At 42.3% G+C, this 17,571-nt stretch overlaps 1 protein-coding gene across 3 annotated transcripts in view; it reads left to right on the forward strand.

Annotated features, from left to right (window-relative positions):
• Positions 1-17,571, forward strand: part of MAPKAP1 (MAPK associated protein 1) — an 81,083-nt gene that overhangs the window by 3,857 nt on the left and 59,655 nt on the right. The window contains exons 2-5 of one of the 3 annotated variants that reach the window (XM_062505515.1): positions 5,315-5,500; positions 6,268-6,592; positions 9,593-9,682; positions 12,887-13,035. In XM_062505515.1, coding sequence (XP_062361499.1) covers positions 6,334-6,592; positions 9,593-9,682; positions 12,887-13,035 — 498 coding nt within the window. In that variant the 5' untranslated portion in view covers positions 5,315-5,500; positions 6,268-6,333. Of the gene's footprint in view, positions 1-5,053; positions 5,501-6,267; positions 6,593-9,592; positions 9,683-12,886; positions 13,036-17,571 lie in introns of those variants that run through there. The other 2 variants (XM_062505517.1, XM_062505516.1) reach the window with 2 other exon arrangements.

Below are 17,571 nucleotides of genomic sequence, written 5' to 3' on the forward strand. Positions count from 1 at the left end.
TGTTGTCATATTTCATTTAGGCATCCCTCTGCAAAGCCATAATTACCTAATTAGGTTGTTAATTAGGAGATTAGCATTTCGCTATATTGATAGAATGCTCTTTGCAGGCAAGAGTCTAGATACAGATTTGTCTGCCCTAATTTATAATCTCTGCATTTTTTTATACTTATTTATTTGTTTAAAATCTTGATGCGAGATTTCTCAGGTTAGCAGAGAATCAACTTGTCTGCAATTAAATAAAGATTTGACAAGATCAGGAAGGAGAAGAGTGAACACTTCCCATACAGACCCCAATATTTCTGTCCCCCCCCCCCCCCCCCCGCACTAAAGCTCAGTAATTAAAATATTTGAATTGGTGTAATTTGCGTCCTGATTAGTATGACAACACGAGTATAGCCAAATTCCAAGCAGTTCAGAAATACAGGGCTAATGCCAGATTGATTTACAGGTCTGGAAATGAACAAATAATTTGTTGGAAGTTGTGTGTAATGTAGTGTTTGCTCATCATAACCTCCCAATTCCAGTCTCTTGTGAGAGAGCCACTTTATATGACTGTAAATGATTATTTCCTTTTTAATGATAGGACCAGGGTGTGAGTGACAGCTTCTGCAGATAAGTATTCACTCTTAAATGCACTTGAGCTTTTGCTGAAACATAAACTTGAATGTTCATATATTTCAGTTCACTTTCCTTTATCCTGCCTGCCCAGGATCTGTCTGTGTTTGAGGGGGTTGATTATTTGTGCTGCTGCAAATGCAGATAACCAGAACCATTTCTTGTGCAATTGCAGACAGAAGTTGACTGGGAAATTATTTCATATAACCTGAATCATAAATTTAGAAGTATGTTCATGCCGTCCTGTTCCTGCTTATATGATGCTGGGGGAAAAATCAATTTTTAATTCTAATCTGTCTATCTTTTTCATTAGTTTTTAAAGATCACTTTAAAGAGCCACAGTCAAGTAGGTGTTTGAACACAGGTACTATGGAAACCCTTGAATGATAACATGACCTGCAATGGTATATAATTTTTCCAGCTTGTTGTTTTTTGAGTTTGTTAGTAATTGTCTTGGATCCAAATTGTACCTTCCACAAGTCGTGTCTTTGGAATATTTTTGTTTATTTGGAATAGGGCTTTGATTGTTTATTTCTTCCTTACAGAGGATAGTCAATTTAAACCTATTGAAACAAACAAACAAAAACAACCTACAGCTTTGCAGAACAGGAGGAAGGAAGGTTTTTTCCCCTGCTTCTCACTTCTTAATTTTATAATTTAGAAAGGAAGATACATTGCAGGAACTGGCTTGAGAGTTTTATGGAGAATTTGGAACTGCTTTTGGCCATTTTAACTGGAGGACTCTTAAAGTCATTCAGTTAGAATTGGTGGAACTTCAAAGTTGTACCTCTTTCCTGCAGCAGAACATTTTTAGTTGCTGACAGCTTTCTCTGATTTTATTGTTTCTTGTAGCTTATTTAGAGTTCTGTGTATTTCAAAGCGTGGAAGGCAAAAATATCAATCCTTCATGTGAGGAAAATACTTCCTGTAAGATGCCACGTAAAGGTGGCAGTGGCTTGTCAGTTTAGGGACACGTCCTTCAGTGGGAGATGTGGTGCTGGTGGCCCTGCAGGGCATCTGGTGGAGCTGGCAGGTTCTGACCTGGAGCCTGTGAACTTTCGGGGGCAGACACAGGGTGTGAAAGCCTGCTGGCCCTGGTGTCACTTCACCAAGTGAAATCCGTAGCTTTGCAGGAAAATGTGTCAGGATGTGCAGGAGGGAGTAGGGCTGGGGGCAGTGGTGCAGAGAGGGACCCTGCCCCACTGCTGGCAGCTGTGGAGGTGAGGCACGGCTGCCCCAGCTCTCTGCTGCTCTGGGGCAGTGACAGGGACGAGCCACCTTGCGCTGGGCAGCGAGAGCGAGGCATTTTGTCAAATTCCACTGTGTGCATTTAAAAAACCCAGAAAATCCATTCCAAAATAGCTGTGTGTTCCCCAGAGTAAGGAAAGCTGCACTCAGCATTTTTCATGCTCAAGGTCAAACGTTTCCTCTGCACACAGCAGTGAGCCCAGGCTGGCACATGGTTCAGCCCCACCAGTCAGTGGGTCCAGCACGAGCGTGGTTCCAGCTGTGCCTGCTGCTGTCTGCGCTGACACGTGGTGGGACACGGGATGGATGGGAAGGATGGCAGGCATGAGCTTTAGCTTGTCCTTTCCCCTGATCTCACACTCGCATTGATATCTCGTTGTCACCTTGTGTAGGGGAACATGCAGGTATGATATTCTGTGTGGGGCGTTTGGTGGGGGACAGGAAAGCGAGACAATCTTTATTTAAATAATTGCAGTACATCAAGCAAGCAGGAGGGTCACAAGAACAGTTAACATGTTGTGATGATGAAGTTGCCTCCCGAAATTCAGCTGTGTTCAGCTGTGTGTTTAAGGTAGAGCCTGTATAGCTGCAGATCCTTTTCCAAGACCTTTGTGTCACCTCCTGGGAGCGGAGTCGTTTGTTAGCACGCTCTGCATTGCTCATTGTGTGCCGGGTTATGAATGAGCCTGATCTGCATAAAGCCCTGCTTCTCTCGCTGGGAGAGTCTAGCGATGCCATAAATATAGCTGTGGGGTACTGGAAGAGGAATACTGCTGATAAAAATAGTAGACTGAGATGCAGCTGTCTGATTCTGCCACAAAGTTCCTGTGAATCCTGGCGTGGCGTTCAGCCTCTCGATGGTGCAGTTTGACATCTTCGGGGATGTTCTGTGACTGCACCAGGCTGATGGGGGCCGTGCTCTCGGGGGCCTCGGGGCATGGCAGAGTCACAGCAATGGGGCCAAGAAGGGCAGAGGGACCATTCGTTCCTGGGGTGTTGATCAGACAATGTGCACAAAGTTAGATAAGTGAATAATAAAGATCAGGAAAGAAGTGAAGGTCTCTGCCCATCTCTGTGATGAATCACAGGTGTTTGCCAATCAGAACATCATCCAAACTCCAGCCTGTGTATCCTGTTGTACAGAAATACCAAGCTCTAAAATTTTGGAGATTTCGCATTGCTCTCTTCAGTTGTAGTGTTTGCACAGAGCATGTTTGACAGCTGCCTGCAAAGTGGTTTATTCAATAGTACAATATTATTTGTTAGAAGAACATTTATTTTCTGTTTATTATTAAAGAATGTATAAGATGTTGATGCTTACAAGGTCCCTGAATTCCATTCAATTCAGCTTCTCTGTGAGGATGTGGTGATGGCGTGTGGGTGTAGGAGTGCAGAAGGGGTGTGCTGGCAGATCTCAGATCTAGAAATTGATTTTGGGTCTGTGATTTTGCTGGAACCTTCAAGGTGTTTGTGTAAAGGCTTGCCAAACTGAACTTTGCTTCTCTGAGTTCTCTCTCACTCTTCAGAGCAGGTCTGTGCCTTTATCAACAGGAGGAACTGGTTAGAATTCTGTAGGTTGTACAACTACTAAATATGGCATCAAAACCTCAACTGAATTTGGGGGTCTGAGCATCAGAACTATTATTTTTAAAGGATATTAACTGTTCAGAGAGTTTCCAGTTAGCATTAATGTGTTGATAAATTAGCTTTAATGTATCTTCATGAAAATTCTGAAGAGGAGGAAATAAAAATATGTTTGCGTTAAACTTGTAGAATTTCCAGCACTTTCTCAGCATTCAGGTTTATGGGAAAAGTGGTTGCACATGTGAGTTGGGAAGAAGCTTGGCTGATTTAGCACACGACTGCTAATGGCAGGAAGTCGGGGTGCAGAGTATAAAGGTAAAACTCTCGCATCTGCTGTTACATGTTGTTAACTCCCTCAGCAGACATTAAATCATTTCAAGTACAATAATAGTGTGGGAGGTAAATTAACTAACCATTAACAATCTTATAAATACACAATTAACATGCCAACATTTATATGACACATTGATGGGGCAGCAGTAATTTTTGATTGGGAGTTTGCAGACCTTTCCGACGCCTGAGGCTGTTTTTTATTTAAACAAGTTTTTGCCAATTGCAGGTGCATGTGGCCCTTCCTAATAAGTGAGTAGAAATAATTCAATTTGAAGAACATTCTCAACACGTGTTTTGCAATGTCCATAAGCTGTACTTGGTTGTGCCTGTGTTTTTTGAGCCACTCTGTGCTGGGCACACTGGTGTAGGGTGAGAGCCCTGGACACATGGATGGCTGCTTTGGGTGGCACGTTTGCCTTGTGGCCTCTCCCTTGGAGGACAGGGAGAACTCCCTCATGAGCAGCCCCACTTTGATGGGAAGAGGCAGAGAATTAAAACAGGGTGTGGAGTTGTGGTGCTGCTGAGGCTGGCAGGAGCCTCTGGAGGTCCCATCCAACCCCCACCTCCAGGCAGGGCCAGCAAAGCTCCAGGCTGTGTCCAGTTGGGCTTTGAGGGTCTCCAAGGATCCTGCTGGAGCAAATTTCACTAATAGCATAATTTATTACAATGCATGGTAACAGTAGTGTATTAATAACCAGCAGCGTGTCAGGTTTGTTTCTCTACCATTCATTTATTGAATTTGTTTTTGCTGCTGGGTCTGTTGCTTAATGTAATAATTCTGAATTTGTCTATATTTTTTAAAGCAGAAGGGGGACAGTCTCTGAAAAAACCCTACAATATTCACAGTCAAGGGAGGAAAAAAAAAGTTTAAAATTCTGAAGAATATAAGTCTCTATTTATTGTGGATTGTTATCAGTGGATGCCCTCTTCGCTGGGAGGGAGGACACTGGTAGGGATGGAGGGTTTGCAATCTACAATAAATCTACAAAATTTTGATCCTGTCATGGTTATGTGAGTGTCCAAATGAAGGTTTACTTTTGCTTCCAACTGTCTAAATGCAGAAGCTGCTCTGTGGGCCCCTCTGTGTTGATGCACTTTTCCCTACACCTTTTCCCTTGGAAAAAAAAAAAAAAGGGGACACAGCAAAATGCATTCACTGGTCCTGGAACAAGCCTGGCTGCTCCTTTCTTTCCCTCCCCTCTGTTAAAATATCCCAGGAGAAGGCCAGCTGCCTTTAGCAGATTTTCATGGGATGTGGCTTTGTGTGGTTTAAAAAGCAGTTTTGTAAGCAGCAAGGACAGGGGATTGCTGGTGTTCCAGAGTTCAAAATCCCAAACACACACATGCAGCTCTATAAAGTTCAAGTGTTTTTCTCTGCTTAGAAAAGCAATGGGGATTTCAAACTTCTAGAATTTACATCTAGCCTTGCCCTGTGTGTGAGCTCAGACCTGGCCCCCTCAGGTGGAGGTGTCCCCATGGTTCCTGCTGCTGCTCACTGCATGAACAGGAATAATTAGTTTTTTTTTCTTTTTAGGTTATTTTCAGCAGGTCATTTTTTGATACAGCTCACCCCACAGCTCTGCTGCCAGCTTTGGGAGGTGGTGGAATTCCTGGAGCAGGGCCAGGCAGGGCATGGAGCTGCCCCTTTCAGAGTCAGCCTGTGTTTGAATTAGATTGACACAACTACAAACCCACAGCTACAGAAAAATCAGATAACAATGTGAGTGTGGTCTGGGTTTTGTGGTTTGCGTTTTTTTTTCCCTTTTCCTTTTTGCCCTCTACTTTGTTTCAAGAGGCCACTTGAGTGCTCTGAATGAAATATCTTAGGTGAGTGGCAATTACTGTTCTTAAAGTGCTTTAAAGCTCAGGCGTGTGGTATTTGGTCACGGGGCTTTCTGTGTTACAGCAGTTGCCCTGTGCGAAGCATCGTGCAGCAGCAGATGTTCAATATTCTGCCCTGAGACACTAATCTCTTCATGTTTACGTTTTTCCTGGAAATACAAAACCTGAAGAGGTTTATTCTGTAATAAGGCTGTCAAAAAGTTGCTGTGTAGATGCAGAAGCAAAACAGTGACACAGTTATGATGGGTGAAAAGAAATCCAAAATCCTCTTGGTTTTGTAAATGGATTAGTTGGAATAGGCAGATGTTTCTGTTCTGTATTCTCTTGCCATCCTCCTGTGTGCAGCACTGTGGGGTATTTTGACTTACAGCAGCCTTGTGTTACAGAGTACTGGGACCTGTATGCAGGTATCTCTTGTATTCTGTTGTCCTGGGACTCAGGTTTCAAGCTGTCCTCCAAACTTCCTGTTCCTTAAATGGATCTCAGCAACCAGCGTAGCATAAATAAACTGGAGCAGAATTAAACATTCTGCCCTAAGTCAGTCAGGGTTTGTGCACCCCAAATAGTGACCTTCTGGCATGGAGGTCTGAGCTTTTAGTGTTGGAAGGGGTTTTGTTCCTAAAATGTTGTGTACATTATTTCTAGGTACGTGTGTCCATGAAACAAGATGGAGAGAAGATAGTACAGTGAGGTGGTGGCCTTGTGGACAGCATGGCTTTCCTGGACAACCCAACCATTATCCTGGCTCACATTCGGCAGTCACACGTGACCAGTGATGACACAGGGATGTGTGAGATGGTCCTCATCGACCACGACGTGGACCTGGAGAAGTTCAACCCCTCCTCAGCATATGGGGACAGTGGGGCAGAGCCCCAGGGGAGCAATGGGGACACTCAGGGCTATGTATATTCCCAATCAGTCGATATTACCTCAAGCTGGGACTTTGGGATCAGAAGACGATCAAACACAGGTGCGTGGTGTTGGCCTTTCACAGGCAGCTTCCCTGAGTCTGCCTTGCATGGACAGACCAGAGCCTGGCTGCCTTGGTGGCTGTCAAACCTCTTTTGTAGTGTTGAGGCCCTTTTATAGAAGGATACGTAATGATTCAGTTCCTTTAGTGGGCTGTCAGCTCAGCCTTAATTGCTGTTTTACCTGTTCCTGTACAGAGGAACATCGAGGTAGTCAGTTTTATATATATAAAAAAAAATCAAATTGTGAAGACATCAAATCTAAATCCAAAGTACGTGAACAGTCTTTGATATCTCTATTGTTACTGTCTGGAGGGGTGTTAACTTTTGAACAGGATAGTTATTTTCTGAGAAAAAATCTGCCTAGTGAGGCATCAAATGTATTTGTTATAAAAGAGAGGAATGAAGTTTGATGTGAGCCAGCAAAGGGAATGATTTGTCTGTATTTTGTCTCCTGAAGTTTTGTTTCTGAGAAAAACCTTGAGCTAGGCTGTAAGGTACCTAATTAGAAAGTTTAAAGGTGAACACCTCTGCAAGATACACTCATTTTGTCGTGACTGGCAGAAAGCTCTCCCATGTGGTGTTTCATACAAGGGTTATCCAGACTTCTTACGCCTGAGGAATATTGTGAACTGGAGTTCAGTGAGGTAAAATATAGACAAGAAGGTTGGTGTGCGGGGGTCAGTACTGACCTCATGTTTTCTGTTTCTGTATATTTTTTAAAAATGATTTCTGCAGGTATTATAACACCACCTAGAGCCCAGAAAGCACCTACGTGCTCTGCTTCACCAGGAAAATGTGTGTGGTGTTGGAAATACTGCAATGCCTTTTGCAAGTAGAAACTTGTGAGAGGTTCCAGAAAAGCCAGGGCACTGATCTCCTGTAGCAGGGTGAGGTTTGGAATAACCTGAGGTTATATAACCTGAGCCCAGCCTGGCAGGAAGGTGTGCTGGGAATCCAGGGTGCCAGGCTGCCCTGGGGCTGGGGGCATCCAGGCCAGGGTGCAGCTCATGGGGAACGAGAGGCAAAGTTTGCAGATTTATAGAATTACTCCAGGAAGTTATTCTGAAGGATCATTTCACCCAGGGAGCAGGCTGACGGAATAATCTCCATTTGAATTCTAGTTTGGAGTGATTTCAGGTGCCAGCTGGGGCCACATTGTAAGTAAGGGGTGGGAGCAGATTTTCTGCCTCAGCAGAAGGTCAGGAGGAGAGGTCAGTGCCAGTGTTGGTGCTGACCATTAATGAAACCACGACTGCGTTTGGTCAGAGACAATTTTCACACTAAAACTTCCACTGGCTGCCTGTGACAGTGAATAATTCACATTAGTGCTAGGTGCTGACCATTCCATCTGATTGGGCAGTGCTGCAGCACAGTCCCACAGTGAAAGGGTCCTTTGTGATCAGCTCTAGGTGCAGGAACAGGATGGAGTCAGGGAACGTGGTCACTGTGCTCTTGTACATTTGTTTTGACAGGGGGTGGAAATGTCAAACAAGATACAAACATGCATTGTTCTTGTTTCTAGTCTACGGATTTTCCTTTATCCTTTGTTTACCTGTTCATCTAACAGATGTTTTATCATAGCTCATTTTGGAAGGTAATTTTGAGTTACAGTGTGGGCAGTACTAATACAAATGTGGCTCTTTTCCTTCAGAGTAAAATATCTCTGCTACAATAGTGTTTTCCCAATATTTAAATTTATGAGGAGGGATATTTTTCTTATTTCATCAAGAGGAAGCTACCTAGAGGTATTCAGGTTCTAGCATCATATTGACTTAAATGGGAGGCACTTATCAAAGTCCCCATTTGTGCTTGTATCTTAAACTGCTTGTTACAGCTGTTAAACCTCAAAGGAGTATTTTTTACCTGTTCCCTGATTGACAGTTTTTATAGGAAAAAAAATTACTTCCTTGTCCACAATTCAGTTCAAACACCTAAATGTAAAAGAATAATAACAGAAGGGATAAAAGGGATAATGTTTTTTAGTTGCTGAAAAGGCTCAGGGAACTCCAGTTGTATCCAAAAATTGTCAGAGTAATTTAGCATTTTAGAATCTCTTCTACAAACCCATTTCAGTTAATGAATTATTTCAATACATCAAAATTGCTAATATATCCAGCAAATTGTTTCCATTGGGGATCAGCGCTGTTAGTTCTACTTCCCAATCTAATCTGCTTATTTTGAGTGGACACTTCAAGACATCAGTGGTTTCTTGGGGTCACTTGGGTGGCTTCCATCAGGTTTGTTCCCCAAGGAAGCTTTTACTGTTAACACCAAAGGTAATTGTTGTTGTCTGGTACCCTGGGCTGCAAGTTCTTTGGTATCAAAACTATCTGGGGCTTTTTTTCCCAACCATATTTTGAAGATGGAGTCAAAATATATGTAAAGGAATATTATATTCATTTTAGGATTTGACTAATGTTGTGAAGATACAAATCATTTATTTTACTACCTATAAACTGTTTCAGCCTACTGAAGAAAAAGCTGTGCTAATTTATATCTCTTTGACATTTTATAATTTTCATGATTTTTAGATAAAGGATTTTATATTTAAAACTTTAATAGTCTAGTCTGAGTTCATTTATCTTTAATTTTTGAAACGGGTAGAGTAATTCATAACAGTAATTTTATTCCTGTAATGTAATATTCACTTCAGTTCATTTGTGCATTAAAATTCCTTTAAGACCGTTATTAATGATTTATATAATGAAATGTCATATTAATCACAGAAGTTTTCACATTTTATTATTCTCTTCCATGTTAATACTATCTTTATGATCTCTATTAATGTTTTATATCCTCTAATTTCAATTATAAATCAAGAACATTTTCATGTTTTTGTTGGTATTTGCTTTTCAGGGGTGCCACCTTTAAAATTTTATGACTTTTCCCCCTACATATGCAGTATAAAACATCTTTATTCATATAAAGGTAGTTAATTATGTCTTTGTTTATAGTAAACTTTCATTGACAAACTTATAGTTGTAATATTTCTTTTCAAGCTCAGAGACTAGAACGTCTGCGGAAAGAGAGACAAAATCAAATAAAATGCAAAAACGTTCAGTGGAAAGACAGAAATACTTCTTGCTCAGGTAAAAGAAAATATATTTTATTTTCCTCCTGTTTTTATTCCTGCTTTTGATGACTACAGCATTTGCAGTTTGTAATTTTCCCCTAGGGTTTCAGAGCATGGAGGAAATGGCAATTCTCTGTGCTGTGCCAGGAGGTGGCCAGGGCTTTCCATGGGTTAATAAAGCAAAGGAGAGCAAAAAGTGGTGGACAGGCAGTTTGGCCTGGAGTTAGGGGGTGGCTGCTTTGGGTTTTGCACTCTGTGGTGTTTGTGTGTTTGTCACCTCAGGCAGGGCAAAGCTCTCGTGTCCTGTGGGGTGGGGGACAGGGCAGGGACTGCAGGTGTCTGCACCCCAAATGCAGCATCAGTGTCCCCATGTCACTGCCCAGCCTTTTCCAGCAGCATTTGGCACGCTGGGTGCAATGGAGGATTTGGTGGAGTTCACTTGTGTAGGGTGTTTTTGTAGCTACTGTTTTAGATAAGGTGCAAATCTTAAGAAATGAAGAGTATGTGTATGATCTACTTAAATGCAAGCATAATAAATGCTGGTTTAGCTTATCTGGCCTTTCCTTTGTAAAACTATTATCACTGATTTCTCAAAAAATATTAAATTCTATTTTTGTTAATTATATAATTAAGTATTTGTGACTGGATGTTCTACATAGTTTAGATTGTAATATATGAAATTACAAATCTGTTTCAATTTTCCCATTTTAGAGCTCAAGCTAGTTTCTATTTCTGTTGTATTTGACACACATTCAAACCTTTGTATGGTCTGTCATGCCTACTTCTTTCAAAATTTGTGTATATCTTAATGAAGTCCCTCTGTAATCTCCCTTTTTTTGCCTAATTCCTCATATCTCCATGGCTGTCATTTGCAGAACATTCTCCAGCACTCTAATATCTTTTTCAGAGGAGTGAACAAAGCTGCTCACATGAGCAGCACGGTCGCACTAATCCTTAATTCAGTGTTCAGCTGTGTTGGATACCCCTGTTAATGCATTCTGAAATGTTTTTGCCTTTCTCTTTCTGTAAGCAGAGTTGTAGGTTTTAAAGGTTAATCTACCATAACCTCCAACTCTTTGCTCAATATTTTATAGCATTTGGCCAATGATGATGCAAATCTCTCTCCTGTGTCTCGTGCACTGTGAGCTGCTCAGGCTCCAGTTCCTGCACAGACTTTGCTGCTCCTGGGGGCGGCGTGGGGACATCCCTGCACTCACATGTGGGGACATCCCTGCACTCACATCTGGGGACATCCCTGCACTCACATGTGGGGACATCCCTGCACTCACATCTGGGGACATCCCTGCACTCACATCTGGGGATATCCCTGCACTCACATCTGGGGACATCCCCTGCACTCACATCTGGGGACATCCCTGCACACACATCTGGGGATATCCCTGCACTCACATCTGGGGACATCCCTGCACACACATCTGGGGACATCCCCTTCCCTCCTGACATCATCTGTCCCCAGCAGCCACTTTTCCCCTCTGAGGAATGTGCTGGCATTGCAGCCACATGGATCAGTCCCTGCCTGCTGCAGAACAGATTTAAATTTAAAAAAACCAAAAATTTACACAAAAAACTCCAGGCACTCGAGGTCTGTTGGCAGAGCTGATTTTCCTTCTTTGCTGAGCTGCTGAGATCTGAGTGTTTCTCCCTTACTTGCATGAACAGCACTGCAGCAAGGAGAAAGAGAAGCCCTTAAGGATATCCTCTGTACCTTTACATCTTACATTCCTTCATTTCAGAGTGTATAAAACACAAATTACCAATATATCAAGGAAATCCTTCCAGAGTCTTGCATTCAGCCCATGCAGAATAGCTGTGGATAAAAACTTGCTTTTTCACTTGTATGAGTAAAACCTTTGTATTGGATTCCAAGGTCCTTTCTAAGCACCCGAGAACTATCACTTAAAGCTAATACTCCAGCATGATGCTTTAGATTTTTTTTAAAAACCAACAAACAGGTATAAGAGCTTGTTGAAAAACTAAACCAACCTAATGGAGTTAAAGTGGCCACATTGAAAGGGATTAAATCAAGCTTTTTTGGTTAATTGCAGCCTCTCACAAGCCCACTGGGGATCTCTCAGTGCCAGTATTTAGCACCTCTGCCAACTGCCTGAATTTTAAGGCAATCTGCTGATAAAAACAAATGGAGCTTTTGACTAGTTATCATTTGACAGGTTTTAATTTTGCACTCTAAGGAATGAACCCACTCCCTGCAGATCAAGTCCCGGGTCATTCCCCCTGGGAACAGTTCCATTTCCCTGGAGAAGCAAGATGTAAATGTGTGAGCTGTGAGGGAATCCAAGGGCTGGGCCAGCTGGGGTTGGTTCTGGGCACTGATTGATGGAGGCTGGGGGCTCTTGGTTCCTGGAGCAGATGTGGGAAACCTTGTCCAGCATAAGTCACAGTTCCCTGCAGATGAGACCCTTTGGTAGAGATGTGCTGAAACACCCCGAGCTCTGTCCTGATTTCATAGTACCTTTGTAACATAAGAAGTCCTATTTTTCAGGGTTTTTTGAGTATGCCTATAAATTGGAAGTTGAGTTGTTGGAAATTCAGCTGTTCACTTTCTTCACATAAAAAGGCTTTTATGAGCCTTCACAGACCACACAAAGACCTCCTGAATTTGGGTTCCCTTTGTTTTTAGAAAGCTTTTCTTGTTTTTATTGTTCAGGCTGTTGATCTGGCATGGTGGTTTCAGGCTTGACATTTTTATTTTATTCAATCTACCAAGAGAGTAAAATGTGCAGAGATGATCCTGTGGGCTGAGGTGTGTGCCAAGGTGCAGCTGGGTGGGTGTCACTGCAGTGGTGCTGTCCTGTGCCACGTGCTGCAGGCTCACTGGGAGCTGTGCTCCTCATGTGGCAGCTGCTCCTTTCCATCCTGTTCCCTGCTCATTTAGGAGAAGGGGGGCAAGCAGCAAAACCAGGACTGTGTCATTTCATTGCTATCCTGACTCGAGTGGATCTTATCCTGATCAGTTCTACTCACCTTTTTCTCAGCTTAAACAGGAGCATCATTCCAACTTCTTAATGGTTTCATACCTTTGGGCTGTGAAAGAGTGGTGGTGGATCCTGCCCTGCTGAAGCATTTGTTGGTTCATTTATTTGATTTTATGCTCCCTCTTAAGATGTTATCTGTCTGAGCTGAGCAGCAGCCTCTGTACATCTCCTCATGCAATGCCTCTAATCTCTTTTCTGATCTGCAGCAGAGGAGCTGAGCTCACTGTTTGAAAAGAAGAATTTTAGGGTGAAGTCCCCATGTTCTGGGAAGCAGTCCATCCTCTCTGTGCGACTGGAGCAGTGTCCACTGCAGCTCAACAACCCCTTCAATGAGTACTCCAAGTTTGATGGCAAGGTGAGTGCCCAGGGGGGTTTGTCTGTGCCAGGGGTGCCCTGGCAGGGCCAGGCCTGAGGCACTGCTCCTGTGTCCAGTTAGACTTTACAGTGGCCACCAGGAATTGGCAGTGGTTATCTAGGAACAAGCAGATGTGGTGGTTCCAGGTTCACTAGAACCATTTCTCCTGTTGCCATTCCAAAATGCTGGACTGAGAATTAGGCTTCTCTACCTTGCAGTTTCCTTCTCCAGCAGGTTGGTGAGGTGCACCTTTATTGTGACACTCCTGGTAAGTCTCTCTAGAGTTGATGATGAGACCCTTTGTATAAATGATTGATTATGTGACATTTTTAAAAAATCCGAAACTGTTCTGTCTGTGCACATCACAGCACTTGCTGAATGTTCCATGACTCATGTCTTTGTCCTCAGTGCTCTACTGAGAGTGGGAGAAGCCGTGGTCTGTTTTGAGGGTGGAAAACTGAAGTATCAGTAGGTCAGTATCCAAGGCAAGAAGAAGCACTAACCAATGTATTTCTGCACAAGTGCTCCTTTGTGTAACACAAGGAGGAGATGGGCTGCAGACCTGGCAGGTCATGGGGGTCAGGAGATGGATCTGGTATCACTCAGGCTGGGGGATAAATGCCTTCCCTGTACTCCATGTTGTTGAATATTTTTCTCTGTCGTCAACTCTAGACACTGAAATATAAACATTGGTGTGATGGATCATTGTCATATTGTTCCAAAATAAGTGTAAATACTCCACAGATCTGTTTTCTACTGGATTTGTTTGTGGAATCTCCTGTGGGAGGATGGAGTTTGAGCTTCATTACCATCGTGATGGAAGAATTTAATATTCTGTTAGGTGTTCTTGAAGTGGAAAGTCAGGTCTGAAATTCCACTGACATTTCTAGGAGTATCTGGAATATCTGTGAAATGGTAACCTTTAGATTATGAAGTTCATGTGCAAAAGCTCCTCTGTTGTGATTTTATATTTATTAGCATGTGGCAATCAGTGCTATCTCAGGTTTTCACAATTCCTGGCCTCATTAATGAGTGACAGCAGCACTTTCATGCTGGCAGCACCACGAGGCTTTTTTTCGAAACTCCAGGTTTGCTGTTCTTGTGCCACGAAATTTCAGTTGGACAAACACTTAAATGAGCTCTCATGTCATGTATAGGGGAAGTAAAAATCAAATACTTCTTTATTAAGAGAATTCTATTATAATTCAGTCACGTTCAAGTCTTGTTTCTCAGAAACTTGAGAAACTTCAGCATTTTTCCTTCCCTCTTTGATAATCCAAGCTAATCTTTACTTGTATTAACTGTAGTTGTCTATAATGAACATCCTAATTTTGTCCTACTGAAGTCAGATACATTTAGCAGGTGTTTGGTCCACTGGAAGCAAGCAGCACTCTTTGTGTCAGTTTGAGAGGTTAAGGAAATACCTCAGTGTCCCTCAGTTGTGATTTGCAGGATCTGATGCAAATTATCTCAGTTGTGATCTGTAAATCAAAACACCTTCTTTACAATCCAAAATAATTGAATGGCCATTTTGTTAGGGTATAATCTCACTCTGTTAATTTTAACACCATTATTTCTATTACTCTGTTGGTGTATCAATAGTTTGCATGTAAAGTTTATTCTCTATAGTTCTGTATGTATTATCTAGTTTAATGCTTGGCTGACCATCTGAGATATAGAAGAAACCTAGTCCAGTTATGAGTTATTTTACTTGAGTTCTCACGTATTTTCAGTCAGTAAAAACACCAAAAATCATCAAACTTAAAAAAATTATTTTTAGTGATGTATCATATGTCTTGTATTTATTTTTATTGATAATAGATGAGCAGTATTTCACAGAAATATAATTCTTTCAGGGAATAGTGGATGACTTATTTACATAATTAATAGAGCCGTGTATCTCTGGGGGAAATGGTACATAACTGGGGGGAGGAGGGGGGTGAGGAGGGGCTGGGGGCCTAATTAAACATGTCTTAAAAACACCCTACTTAATTATGTATTTACTCAGGGGGTCACAATGGCTCTCAAATCTTTAAGGCTATAAGCAGGGCTTTGTTTTGTGCATGTTTTGAGTTTGGTAGTGCAGATTTCAGGCTGTTCAGCACCACTCATTTCTTGGTGCCTGGGAGAGCTGGGGGTTGTGTGTGGAGCTCTGTGCTCCTCGTCCTGGCTGCTTTCACCCCTGGCTCGGGTCCCTGACCTGAAATCCAATAAATGCTCCTCGGGGTCCTGGTTCCCTGCTCCTCCCCTGGGATGGATTGTTTCCAGCTGATCCCTTCAGATCAGAGGTGCCAAGATGCTGCAGTGCCAGCCCAGCCAGCGTGGGCAGTGCTCACATCTTGCAGGTGTTCCTGCCAGATTTAGTGGCTTTTTCATAACCACTTCTGTGATTTTATGAAATAGTAAAATTTTAAAGCACTCTAATTCCTTCCTGTCCTGATCACTTCATTAATTATCAGAACAGTAGAGAATATGGCTTGTGAAATGCACCTACACTGGAGGCATCCTAAGCAGCTCAGGAATCCACAGAACTTGCCCCACACTGCCCAGGACAGATCTGTGGTTTCCTGTACATTGTAAAACTCCAGCACTTAACAGAAGCCACACATACAGTAACTACTCTCAACTCTTTCTTCATGTTTTTCCCGAAATAGTTAAAGTAAACCTCAGCTCTGGACCTGTTTTCATGTTTTGTGGAGCTTGTGGGTTATAGTTCTTGGTTAATAAATCTTGTATACTCTTTCTAAGAATTTTGTATTGAAAGAGCCATTAGTTCTTTGTAATTCCTTCAGGTGTCATTGGAATAGAAAACTACTCGAAGACTTAAATCACTGGCCAAATTGATTTCTTTTGTCTGCATGAAAATTAAATTATCACCCATTTGATAAATAAATTCACATATATTTCTGTTCACAGGACTTGGAAAAAGCAAGTTTTGACAGTTTGTTGTTCCAACTTGCTGAGTTTTGATAATGTTGGGAAAAAAAAAGACTCTGTGTAAGACAGAGCTGAAAGTCCTGCCCAGGTACCATGGGTGACACAGGAGAGTGGTGATGGCTCATTTCAGTGACCCTGCTGAGCTTCAGGATGTTCAGGCAGGGAAGAGGTGCAGAAGAGATCAAAAATGTGAGGAGGGATTGTTTGGCTCTGGAGTAAACTGGGGTTATGAGGCCAAAAGCCTTTCCTACAGGCAGACCAGATTTTCTCAAGGTATTTTTTATTTCTGCTTTCGTGACTAGCTGCAAATGGAGCTAGAAGGAAGTTTGGCTTTTCTGATCTTATGGAATTCTCTGGCGTTTGCTTGACTGCTGGAGATAATTTAACTGAAAATCGGTCAGTGCAATTTTTGGGTTGACAAATGTTAAAAATCCTTTGCTCACCAAATGGTGCCTCTCTATAGTGCCGCAGGATTTCTTGTGGCTAATTTTGGTAATGGGTTAAAAAGCAACAATTTCTCATGTAGCAACTGTTTTAAAAATGATGCTGTAGCAAGCGTGGGGGAAGGGATAATTCATGAGTGCTAATTGCTTGGCTGTTAATTTTCATAAGTGTTGATAGAAGCAGTTCCTTAAATTAAACTTTGTTTAAAATGTATCAGGGGAAATATTCCACAATGTCGGGCCCGAAGTGAAAATTAATATGAATGCTGTGGCAATTAACACGTACTGGTTAATAGCTTTTAGCAGCATTTTGGGATGATAGTCCTTAAATACATTTTTGCATGCTGCTCTTGTTTCAGTCTTGTTTGACTGTATGTCTGCATAATCACGAACAAATGTTTTCCACAATCCCCAGTATTAAATAGCTTTGCTTAAAGAAAGTAGATAAAGAACTTAAGAAAGAAGCAATACTGCTTTAATTAAAATGGAAAATGCGTAAAATAATTAATCCAGGATTAAGATCTCCGCGTGGAAAAAAAAAATGCATTTTTTCATTTCAGTGTTTTGCCCCTAAGCCGAGTGAAAAGATCCTGATTTGAATCTGAAATAAGTTTGCATGGGGATTGTTTGTAAAGCATTTGCTTGTTCTGCCAGTTGTAGTGGTTTGCTTGCAGCCGTCCCTGAAGCTGCTGCTGTGCTTGTGCTGGCTCTCACTGGAGCCTGCCCCTGCTGCAGCCCCATGCCAGGAGTGACCAGCACGGTGCCCTCGCTGGCACTGGCCTGCCTGGCACCAGGGGGAGAGGCTCACCCTCTTCTCAGTCACACAAGTGCTTCTCCTTGCTTTTGGGCTGCGTTTTATTTGGATTTCCCTTTGCTGGAGAGCCAGGTCTGTTGGGGGGTACAGGGGCTGGCCCTGCCCTCGTGGCCGGTGTTTGGGCAGGGTCAGTGTGCTGTTCTGTATGGTCATATACATTATAGAAATGTTATCCCAGGAAAGGTATGGGACACTCTGTTGGCAGTGGTTATCTTCCTGCCAATTCCATATTTCCGTAGGAAAGAAAGGGATTTTACCTTTCTGTGCTGAAAATCCTATTTTAAATGCCAGAACCATAACTGTATTGGATAACACTTTCCAGGAATCATGCATGAGTTTTAC

The sequence above is a fragment of the Cinclus cinclus genome, chromosome 19, assembly GCF_963662255.1.
Source record: "Cinclus cinclus chromosome 19, bCinCin1.1, whole genome shotgun sequence".
NCBI classification, from domain to species: domain Eukaryota; kingdom Metazoa; phylum Chordata; class Aves; order Passeriformes; family Cinclidae; genus Cinclus; species Cinclus cinclus.